Source organism: Salvelinus fontinalis, chromosome 35 (assembly GCF_029448725.1).
Source record: "Salvelinus fontinalis isolate EN_2023a chromosome 35, ASM2944872v1, whole genome shotgun sequence".
NCBI lineage: Eukaryota > Metazoa > Chordata > Actinopteri > Salmoniformes > Salmonidae > Salvelinus > Salvelinus fontinalis.
In genome coordinates, this window is record NC_074699.1 from 23,226,463 (window position 1) to 23,239,009 (window position 12,547).

The 12,547-nt window shown below is 42.4% G+C and overlaps 2 protein-coding genes across 2 annotated transcripts; both read right to left on the bottom strand.

Moving 5' to 3' along the window:
- Positions 1-6,063: 6,063 nt before the first annotated feature.
- LOC129834581 (leukotriene B4 receptor 1-like) lies at positions 6,064-7,608 on the bottom strand. Its single transcript, XM_055899698.1, has one exon. It carries the CDS (start codon positions 7,513-7,515, stop codon positions 6,307-6,309), a length of 1,209 nt encoding a protein of 402 aa, XP_055755673.1. The 5' UTR covers positions 7,516-7,608; the 3' UTR covers positions 6,064-6,306.
- A 271-nt stretch (positions 7,609-7,879) lies between these two features.
- Positions 7,880-9,429, bottom strand: LOC129834582 (leukotriene B4 receptor 1-like). The gene has a single exon (XM_055899699.1). It carries the CDS (start codon positions 9,411-9,413, stop codon positions 8,322-8,324), a length of 1,092 nt encoding a protein of 363 aa, XP_055755674.1. The 5' UTR covers positions 9,414-9,429; the 3' UTR covers positions 7,880-8,321.
- Positions 9,430-12,547: the final 3,118 nt, after the last annotated feature.

Consider the following 12,547-nt stretch of genomic DNA (forward strand, 5'->3'; position numbering starts at 1 on the left):
AGAAGCTGTTCAGGGTCCTGTTGGTGCCAGACTTGGTGCATCAGTACTGCTTGCAGTAGCGTAGATGAGAGAACACAGTGTTTGCCTTGCAGCATTGCTTTGCACAGGCAGTTTCAATGCATTCTATGTTCTGTTATGGTGCATAGTTTGGATATATCCAAGATATGTATCAAATTGTATGTGTAGACTTAACAGAAATATTAGCAAAAAGGCATGTTTAACTTTTGTTGAACACATATCCAGTAAAAATGGTGGATTACATAATGAACAAGTTCGACTGCAGAATTTATTACCCAGCATTGATGCAATGATGGCGTTGGTTCATGTTTTTAAAATAATATAGGAATTTTAGCTTCTCTTGTGCCAAGTTTGAAAGTGAAACTCTGTTGCACCACCTAATACAGAAAATACATGTATGTCCCTGGCTGGTAATGACTAACCATCGCCAGGTTTGTCAAGCTCCTATTTATTTGCTACAGAATCAAATAACATTTTATTTGTCACATGCGCCAAATACAACAGGTGTAGACTTTACTGTGGAATCCTTACTTACGAGCCCTTTCCCAACAATGCAGACTTAAAAAGTAAGACAAATTTCATATTTTTTTAAAGGAAATAGTAACAAGATAAATTAGCAATAATGAGACTGAATAAAAGGAGTACCGGTACCGAGTCAATGTGCAAGGGTACGAGGTAGTATGTACAGTTGAAGTCAGAAGTTTACATACCTTAGCCAAGTACATTTAAACTCAGTTTTTCACAATTCCTGACATTTAATCCTAGTAAACATTCCCTGTTTTAGGTCAGTTAGGATCACCACTTTATTTTAATAAGAATGTGAAATGTCAGAATAATAGTAGAGAGAATGATTTATTTCAGCTTTATTTCAGCCATGGTAATTATGGCCAAAGAGTTCAATTTTTGTTTCATCAGACCACAGGACATTTCTCCAAAAGTACAATCTTTGTCCCCATGTGCAGTTGCAAATCGTAGTCTGGCATTTTTATGGTGGTTTTGGAGCAGTGGGTTCTTCCTTGCTGAGCAGCCTTTCAGGTCATGTCGATATAGGACTCGTTTTACTGTGGATATAGATACTTTGTACCTGTTTCCTCCAGCATCTTCACAAGGTCCTTTGCTGTTGTTCTAGGATTGATTTGCACTTTTTGCACCAAAGTACATTCATCTCAGAACGAATCTCCTTCCTGAGCGGTATGACGGCTGCGTGGTCCCATAGTGTTTATACTTGCGTACTATTGTTTGTACAGATGAACATGGTACCTTCAGGCATTTGGACATTGTTCCCAAGGATGAACCTGACTTGTGGAGGTCTACAACTTTTTTTTCTGAGGTCTTGGCTGATTTCTTTTCATTTTCCCATGATGTCAAGCAAAGAGGCACTGAGTTTGAAGGTAGGCCTTGAAATACATCCACAGATACACCTCCAATTGACTCAAATGATGTCAATTAGCCTATCAGAAGCTTCTAAAGCCATGACATAATTTTCTGGAATTTTCCAAGCTGTTTAAAGGCACAGTCAACCTAGTGCATGTAAACTTCTGACCCACTGGAATTGTGATACAGTAAATTCTAAGTTAAATAATCTGTCTGTAAACAATTGTTGGAAAACATTACTTGTGTCATGCACAAAGTAGATGTCCTAACCGACTTGCCAAAACTATAGTTTGTTAACAAGAAATTTGTAGAGTGGTTGAAAAACGAGTTTTAATGACTCCAACCTAAGTGTATGTAAACTTCCAACTTCAACTGTACATGTGGGTAGGGGTAAAAGTGACTAGGCAATCAGGATAAATGATAAACAGAGTAACAGCAGCGTGTGTGAAAGTGTGTCTATGTGTGTGTGGCGTGTGTGTGTGTGTGTGTGTGTGTGTGTGTGTGTGTGTGTGTGTGTGTGTGTGTGTGTGTGTGTGTGTGTGTGTGTGTGTGTGTGTGTGTGTGTGTGTGTGTGTGTATGTGTGTGTGTGAGTGCATGTTGTCGTATGTAGTCTATGTGTGTTGGTGTGTTGGTGTGTCAGTGTAGCATGTGTAAGTGTGTGGGTAGAGTCCAGTGAGTGTGCACAGAGCCAGTGCAACGGAGTCAGTGCAAATCAAAAGGGTGTCAAAGCAAATAGTAGCCATTTGATTAACTGTTCAACAGTCTTATGGCTTGGGGGTCGAAGCTGTTCAGAGAAACTGGTTGTGTGAGTGACAGCACACCTGTGTGGAAGGACATAAAATAACTCAACGGTAAGTCTTGGGAAAATGTCTCATAAAATGCATTATATTTCCTAAGGTCTATACATCCAACATACCAGTGGTGGAAAAAGTACCCAGTTGTCATACTTTAGTAAAAGTAAACATGCCTTAATAGAAAATTACTCAAGTAAAAGAGAAAGTAACCCAGTAAAATACTACTTGAGTAAAAGTCTAAAAGTATTTGGGTTTAAATATACTTAAGTATCAAAAGTAAATGTAGTTGCTAAAATATACTTAAGTATTGAAAGTAAAAATAAAGGTATAAATAATTTAAAATTTCTTATATTAAGCAAACCAGATGGCACCATTTTCTTGTTTTTTTATTGATGGATAGCCAGGGGCACACTCCAACACTCAGACATAATTTACAAACAGCATTTGTGTTTAGTGAGTCCGCCAGATCAGAGGCAATTGGGATGACTGTGGTTGTTCTCTTGATAAGTGCATGAATTTGACAATTTTCCCGTCCTGCTAAGCATTTAAAATGTGACGAGTACTTTTGGGTTTCATAGAAAATGTATGGAGGAAAAATTACATTATTTTCTTTAGGAATGTAGTGAAGTAAAATTAAAAGTTGTAAAAAATATAAATAGTAAAGTACAGTTACCCAAAAAATTTACTTTCAAGTATTTTTACTTATGTACTTTACACCACTGCAACATATAGTATGAGGTGTTGCATGCATTATTTTTCCTAAGGCCTATACATACCTCATAGCTAGGCTACAAGAAAAAAAAACTTCTGTACATTCCTACAGGTACTTGTCCAGGCACATGGCACATGTCTGCTGCCTCTCGGGAGCCCTGTGAATTGTTAATACATGGCCTGGTTCCCAGGATGATGTGTTTTGTTGCTCTCTAGGCCCATTTCTTCTGTACTTTAGGTAACTATGGGCTGTAGACAATACAAAGGAAAGGACTTTTGTCTCATCACCTCTTTTCACCCTATTATTTCCCCAAGCCTCAGGAGTGGTGGATCCCTTCACATTGAAATTCTTCTGGTGAAGGTATTTCTCTCTCTCTCTTTCTCTTTCTCTCTCTCTCTCTCTCTCTCTCTCTCTCTCTCTCTCTCTCTCTCTCTCTCTCTCTCTCTCTCTCTCTCAGCCTCCCTCCCACTGAGTGTGTGAAACTCAGATGAAAGCTTTTAGGCCCTGCTGTGTCAGAGAAAGTGTGTTTAAGACATTATATGGTTGGTGGTTTCCTATATTACAGGGACTGTGATGTATAATGAGACTGTGATGTATGATGTCTCATAAAATGCATTATATTTTCTAAGGCCTATACATACAACATCCAGTGGTAGATGATGGGACTGTGATGTATGATGGGACTGTGATGCCTGATGGGACTGTGATGTATGATGGGACTGGCATGTATTTCCCACGTGTTTTTATCTACACATAAAGGGAATTGCCGTAAGGTAGTCGGTCTCTATGTTTTCTGTTTCCTTCAGTGAGTGTTAATGGTGAGAAACTTCAATTCTGAATGAACTTGTCCTTTCTCTCAAGACTAGAGAGACAATCCTACTCTGGCAAGCTGTGACCAATGGTTTACATGTGTTTGACACCCTGCTAACTTTTTCATATGATGTAGGTAAGCCTCAGGCTGTTTCGGCCTCTGTCAGTGTGACACCAGTGGATTTTAGTCAGCAGCCCCAGGCCCCAGAGCAGTGATGAAGACCAGAAGTGAAACTGTGAACTCCACAGGAGCCACAGGCTCATCCTCACATAGACTGACCAGGCTGGCTGAAACATTCACTGTGACTGGTTAGGCTTAAGTTCAGACAAGACAGAAGCACCTGCTGGAGCAGCAGCCAGCACCACCACCCACAGCTGTGATTACTGGAGACAGTGTCGCAGTATAATTTTTCACAAATATACAGAGGGTAAAGGAGATCACCTTACATTAATATTGTACACACTACAGGAGCAGGTGAAAAACAATTTAGGCACTGTTGTCCTGTAATTGTGTTGTGTTGACACAAGCTGCCCTGCCCAGCCCTGGAGAGGTCTCCTGCAGTAATTCTTCCATTCTGTGTGTGTGTGTGTGTGTGTGTGTGTTGTGTGTTGTGTGTGTGTGTGTGCGTGTGCGTGTGCGTGTGTGTCTGAGTGACAGCATAACACATTGAATAGAGCCAAGCTTACTGGAGCAGGATGAAACAGAGCCCCGTCTGACTCCCAGCCAAACGCTGTGTGACTCAGTCCTTCAGAAGAATACATGTGGAGACACTGTGGAGCCTCTTGACGGTCAACACAGATATAAAGCTAATCACATCTTACCTAATATATAGTGAAATTACACCTTAGCGTACATCTTTTAGGCGGGTTCATTTACAGTTGATTTAAAAGTTAGATAGAAACTGTGCTATTAAATGGAGAGTTAGGGCAATGACTTGTGAACGTGTCAGAATTCCACAGTCATTGGAAAATAGGTACACTGCCACCTATTGGACTATAAGGACTGATGGATCATCATTTACAGTCAATAGTATGATATTGAGGAAAATAAAATGTATCCTATTTGAATAAAATGTTTAACTAGATTTAGCTGACATAGGAAACCCCCTAGCCCAACAAAAACAATATTGGTTTCTCTCCAATATGACTGTGCCAAAGAGTAGTACACAATTCCTCATTTCGTCAATGGTCAAAGGGACACAAGGCAGATTTTCATGTTGCAATCTCCGTAGATGAGAGGGAAGTTGAAAGCATGACTCGTGCTGTTGCAGAACAGATGTTTTGTGTAGACCGGAACAACAGAACTAGAGGATTTATACTTTCTGACTGAAAAAAACATTTTTGTAACACTTATAATTAAGCAATAAGGCACGAAGAGGTGTGGTATATGGCCAAGATACCACGGCTAAGGGCTGTTCTTAAGCACGGCGCTTTGCGGAGTGCCTGAACACAGCCCTTACCGTGGTATATTAGCGATATATCACAAATCCCCAAAGTGCCACATTGTTATTATAAACTGGTTACCAACGTAATTAGAGCAGTAAAAATAGATGTTTTGTCTTACCTGTGGTATACGATCTGATATACCATGACTGTCAGCCAATCATCAATCAGGGCTCGAACCACCCAGTTTATAATGGTCTTTGAAACACTCTCAACACATTTTTTTAAGTGTTTTTTTTTAATTTTTATAAGTATTTTTTAATTTAATAAACGCATAAAGGGCTCCCAAGTGGTGCAGCGATCTACGGCACTGCATCTCAGTGCAAGAAGTGTCATTACAGTCCCTGGTTCGAATCCAGGCTGTATCACATCCGGCCATGATTGGCAGTCCCATAGGGCGGCGCACAATTGGCCCAGCGTCGTCCGGGTTCAGCCTGGGTAGGCCGTCATTGAAAAAAATAATTTGTTCTTAACTGACTTGCCTAGTTAAATAAAGGTTAAATAAAAAATATAAATACATTTGGCATGGGGTACATACACATGTTCATTGACTTCAACTATAACAATGAAATGATCAGTATGAAGACAGTTGGAAAGCTCAGTATGACAGGAAGAGGCTGATATCTGTGGTTGCCATTATCGTGAAGGCTAAAGCTGTGTGTGAAATATATTCTATCCAGATCAGGAGGGTCTAAAATAAATGTTGTGAGGCAAGGCTTCAAGATAAGCAGCTGAATACATACAGTACACTCAGTCATTATACTCATATCATATAGCTTCAGACAAACATATAAAGCTCTTTTTTCTGTGGCACATGGAATATAAAAACATTTGAGCATGAAGTTAGCATTATACCACAACTGAAGAATGTGTCTAACACAGTGGGGCCTACATAGAAATATGTGTATATGTTAAAAAAGTATTTCAAAAGTTTATTAAAATTCACTACAGGTAAAATTATATACAGAACCTATTTTAATGTTTTTATATGCATTATGTTTGACATAAACATTACTAACAATTGCTTTTCTACATTTTAAGTTAATTAACATATAGAAACATTGTGACATATAGAAACAATGTGACAAATCAAACTTTGTAATTTACACACAAAAATCTTTATCAAAAACATATGATAAACATCGTTTTCAATCTCAGGAAGAAACATTTTCACATATATTTAGAAGTACATCCATTTGTTCCTTAGGCTCTGTGACACACTGGGAGCTGTGGCTCTGTGACACACTGGGAGCTGTGGCTCTGTGACACACTGGGAGCTGTGGCTCTGTGACACACTGGGAGCTGTGGCTCTGTGACACACTGGGAGCTGTGGCTCTGTGACACACTGGGAGCTGTGGCTCTGTGACACACTGGGAGCTGTGGCTCTGTGTCTGAGAGATGCTTGGTCTCTTGGTCACAAAGGACAGTTCTTTAGTCCCCTCTCCAGGAGCCGTGCTTGAGATGTGCCGGAACAATTTCTGAATGCCTGTCTCCCTCAGGGAACTCCGGAACGTACGCGCCACAAACACATAGAGCAAAGGGTTGACCGAACTACTGATGAACACGAGCGCTCCAGCGATGAAAGTCATGGTGGTTCTGACGCTCTCTATGCACTCTGCAGCCTCGCGGTGGGACCCCTTGATGGTGAGGATGACGAGGGAGAGCACGTTGCCGACGTGGTGAGGGGTCCAGCATAATGCGAACACTACTACCATGCTTGCAATCAACCCCATGGACTTACGCTTGGACTTAAAGGTAATCTGTGCGATTCGGCTGTAGAGACAGCTGTAGCAGACGACAAGAATGCAAAAGGGGACAGCAAAGCCCACCAGCGTCTCCAGTAGAACACACACTGCCTCCTGGCCGTCTGAGGTGTAGTCCCTGTACAGGCAATGCTCCTCCCCAGGGTCCCCCTCCACCACCTGGGTTGGAAAGACCGGGGTGCTGAATAGGAACGCAGCAGCCCACAGAAACAGAAGAACTTTATTCAAGGCCTTCTTCCTCCTCCAGCCGGCTGAGGCAAAGGGGTGTCGCACAGCGACAAAGCGCTCGACGCTCATGAGGGTGATGAGGAAGACGCTGCTGTACATGCAGGTGTTGATGACGTACACCATGGCCTTACAGGATGCCTCCCCGAACACCCAGGAGCGGGCCAGGGAGTAGATCCACAGGGGCAGGGTGATGAGCACCAGCAGGTCTGCAGCAGCCAGATGGAGGATGAGCACCACGGTGTGGGAGCGCTGCTGGACGTGCCTCAGGATGGTCCAGATCACCAGCAGGTTTCCCGGGACCCCCACCAGGAACGACAGGCCCAGGATCACACAGGCCACCACTGTCCCGCCAGCAAACTCATCAGGAGCCATGGTGGACTCTGAAGCTGAAGACAGCTGATGATCGAACGGTTCTGGTTGATGCTGCCGATCGCCTTGCCTCACCTCGCCTTACGTGCCTTCTATCTGGTGTACATACTCAGACAGAAAAAAAGTGCTGCACCAGCAAGCTTTCACTTCCCTTTAACTTTGCTGAGGAGAACAGGAAAGAGGTTGGTTTTTCACAGAGCCATCATTCTGTGAGAGACATAGCACTGAGTCATCCAGTGGGTCCTTATTGTGGCACTGTCTGGAAAAATATATCTTCTGAGATATTTAAGAGTTCAAACAATTGTATTGACCACAAATTACTTTTATTGAAGTGATATGAACTTGAGATCAGATTTTTTTCTTTTATTGTGATCAAATAGAGTAAGGGAGTGTGTTATTTTATGTAACATGAATTTCAATACAAAATTAAGGTTAAATCAAATAAATCAAATAATATTCAAGGAATTGTAACATGACCATGAATAAATGTTATTTAAGTTATACCACTTTGTGAGCAAATGCAATAGCTTTATTGTGTTGAAATAGTCACAATTGAATTACTTGTGTAAACTTTTCTCACCGTATATCACAAGGACCACAACAATATCTACATTTTATACCATGATCATAAAAATACAACTTATAATCAAACTTCTAGATTCTAGACATATTTATTTCTCATCAATGCTGACATCTGAATCAATGATCAGGTTACAGTTTTCAGTTGACATTTTAGTCATTTAGCAGGCGCTCTTATCCAGAACGTCTTATCCAGAATGCTCTTATCCAGCACGACCATCTCTGTAGTCCTACACGGTAGTTATGTCTGTGGTATTGTTGCAGTCTGGCCTTACTGAGGACATTATGTTTTCCGATCCTATTGTGTTGCCAGATCCTATTGTGTTTTCCGATCCTATTGTGTTGCCAGATCCCCTTAGCTTGGAGGAGGTGTGTGAGGAGAGTTCCTGGAACAGCCTGACCATGCGGGACTCCTGGAGACTGCCCTGGAAATTCCTTGCAGCGAAGGAATAGAACACAGGGTTCACAGAGCTACTAATGAAGGCCAGCGCTCCAGAGATAAACACTATTGCAGTCTGGGCCACAGAAACAGGCACAGCATCATCTGGATCCTCTGTCAGGATGTTGACTAGGTCTACAGTGTTGAGGACATGGTGAGGAAGCCAGCAGAGAACGAAGGCTACCACCACACTACTGATCAGAACTGTCGACTTCCGTTTGCTGCTGCCGAAATGCATTGTCCTCAGATGTGTTGCTACTAGACAGGAACAGACAGCCAGGGTGGAGAAGGGGACCACGAAGCCCACCAAGGTCTCCAGGCATAAGAACACCACCTCTTGGGCCACTGAGCTGTACTCCCTGAAAAGACACTGCTCAGTGCCATCGATCTCATCGATGGAGCTGGTAAGAATGGATGGGATCCCTAAAAGGAAAGCCAGAGCCCAGATAGCCACTAAAGCCTTGTCCATAATTGCCTTAGTCTTCCAGCGCAACATCTTGAACGGGTACCGGATGACAAGGAAGCGCTCGACGCTCATGAGGGTGATGAGGAAGACGCTGCTGTACATGCAGGTGTTGATGACGTACACCATGGCCTTACAGGACGCCTCCCCGAACACCCAGGAGCGGGCCAGGGAGTACATCCACAGGGGCAGGGTGATGAGCACCAGCAGGTCTGCAGCAGCCAGATGGAGGATGAGCACCACGGTGTGGGAGCGCTGCTGGACGTGCCTCAGGATGGTCCAGATCACCAGCAGGTTTCCCGGGACCCCCACCAGGAACGACAGGCCCAGGATCACACAGACTACTGATCGCCCTACGATTGACATTTCATTAAACAATGCATCATCATCGTCTGAGATGGAGGAACCCGAGCTCTTCATTTTGCACTGCAGTCAACTGCTGTTTCCTAAGAAATAATGATTTTGTCTGGGGAGTACTTCCTTATATCACCCTTGGCCTCGAAAGCAGTAACAGTCACTTTACTTCTGTAATAAAACAAGGGTTTCTGTCTGAGTGTGACAGGAAAGCAATGTGGTTAGCTAGATGTGACAAAGAAAAATGAACAAGTTGTTAAATATTTGATGTATTTTTTATTGTATTTATTTTTTACAGTAGATTATGGATGCCTTCCCCATTACAGTTTATACAATAATTATTTTTAGTGCATGTGTTGGGCGCATTTTACAGTCGTGGCTAAAAGTTTTGAGAATGACACAAATATTGATTTTCACAAAGTCTGCTGCCTCAGTTTGTATGATGGCAATTTGCATATACTCCAGAATGCTATGAAGAGTGATCAGATGAATTGCAATTCATTGCAAAGTCCCTCTTTGCCATGCAAATCAACTGAATCCCCCAAAAACATTTCCACTGCATTTCAGCCCTGCCACAAAAGGACCAGGTGACATCATGTCAGTGATTCTCTCGTTAACTCAGGTGTGAGTGTTGACGAGGACATGGCTGGAGATCACTCTGTCATGCTGATTGAAGCTTCCAGTCTGTTATTCAAACTCAAAAGGAGGGTGGTGCTTGGAATCATTGTTCTTCCTCTGTCAAACATGGTTACCTGTCACGCCCTGGCCTTAGTATTATTGGTTTTCTTTATTATTTTAGTTAGGTCAGGGTGTGACATGGGGAATGTTTATGTTTTGTAAGTTTGTATAGAGTTTTGTGTCGTGTTCATCTTCGTGGTGTAAATAAAAGAAGATGGCTTATTTTCCAACTGCTGCATTTTGGTCCGTCAATCCGCCACACGATCGTGACAGAATTACTCACAACCAATGAGAGCCTATGGCTACCCTAAATAAGGCTCCCAATCAGAGACAACCGAAATCAGCTGTCTCTAATTGGGAACTCATTCAGGTAACCATAGACTCTCCTAGATAACTAACCAACATAGACAACGCTAGACATATACACTCAACACAAAACCATCTACTACACCCCATAACCCCTTTACCAAATAAACACCCAAAACCAACAAAACATAAACATTCCCCATGTCACACCCTGACCTAACTAAAATAATAAAGAAAACCAATAATACTAAGGCCAGGGCGTGACATTACCTGCAAGGAAACGCGTGCCGTCATCATTGCTTTGCACAAAAAGGGCTTCACAGGCAAGGATATTGCTGCCAGTAAGATTGCACCTAAATCAACCATTTATCGGATCATCAAGAACTTCAAGGAGAGCGGTTCAATTGTTGTGAGGAAGGCTTCAGGGCGCCCAAGAAAGTCAAGCGCCAGGACCGTTTCCTAAAGTTGATTCAGCTGCGGGATCGGGGCACCACCAGTACAGAGCTTGCTCAGGAATGGCAGCAGGCAGGTGTGAGTGCATCTGCACGCACAGTGAGGCAAAGACTTTGGAGGATGGCCTGGTGTCAAGAAGGGCAGCAAATAAGCAACTTCTCTCCAGGAAAAACATCAGGGACAGACTGATATTCTGCAAAAGGTACAGGGATTGGACTGCTGAGGACTGGGGTAAAGTCATTTTCTCTGATGAATCCCCTTTACGATTGTTTGGGGCATCTGGAGAAAAGCTTGTCCGGAGAAGACAAGGTGAGTGCTACCATCAGTCCTGTGTCATGCCAACAGTAAAGCATCCTGAGAGTATTCATGCGTGGGGTTGCTTCTCAGCCAAGGGAGTGGGCTCACTCACAATTTTGCCTAAGAACACAGCCATGAATAAAGAATGGTACCAACACATTCTCCGAGAGCAACTTCTCCCAACCATCCAGGAACAGTTTGGTGACGAACAATGTCTTTTCCAGCATGATGGAGCACTTTGCCATAAGGCAAAAGTGATAACTAAGTGGCTCGGGGAACAAAACATAGATATTTTGGGTCTATGGCCAGGAAACTCCCCAGACCTTAATCCCATTGAGAATTTGTGGTCAATCCTCAAGAGGCGGGTGGACAAACAAAAACCCACAAATTCTGACAAACTCCAAGCATTGATTATGCAAGAATGGGCTGCCATTAGTCAGGATGTGGCCCAGAAGTTAATTGACAGCATGCCAGGGCAGATTGCAGAGGTCTTGAAAAAGAAGGGTCAACACTGCACATATTGACTCTTTGCATCAACTTCATGTAATTGTCAATAAAAGCCTTTGACACTTATGAAATGCTTGTAATTATACTTCAGTATTCCATAATAACACCTAACAAAAATATCTAAAGACACTGAAGCAGCAAACTTTGTGGAAATTAATATTTGTGTCATTCTCAAAACGTTTGGCCATTGACCCCCCTCCACCCCCCCCTTTTTTTGCACTAACTCTTGCACTGGCTCTACGCACACTCAGTAGACTCTACCCACACACACTACACTGACACTCCAACACATACACACACACACACACACACACACACACACTACATACGCTCAAACACACAAAACACACACACACACACATGCATATTGACACCACACACTCACACACGCACACACACACACACACACACACTACATACGCTCACACACACAAAACACACACATGCATATTGACACCACACACTCACACATAGACACACTTTCACACTTTTTCACTCTCTTCACATGCACTGTTGCTACTCTGTTTATTATCTATCCTGATTACCTAGTCATTTTTACCCCTACCTACATGTACATATTACCTCAACAACCTTGTACCCCTGCACATTGACTCGGTACCGGTACTCCTTGTATATACTGTAGCCTCGTTATTGTTAATTTATTGTGTTACTATTTTTCTTTAGTAAATTGTTTTCTTACTTTTTAACTCTGCATTGTTGCAAGTAAGCATTTCACTGTAAAGTCTACACCTGTTGTATTTGGCTCGTGAAAAATAGCATTTTATTTGACATAGGGTTGACTCTTTTCATTGTTATTATTGATTACTCTACTGCATTGTCGAGGAAGCTAGTGCATAAGCATTTGACTGCACCTTTTATACCTGCTGTAAACAGGGTTTGTCATGAATTAATAAAAAAAATAACGATTTTTTTGGATGGGTAGGTTACGTTCTAAATGT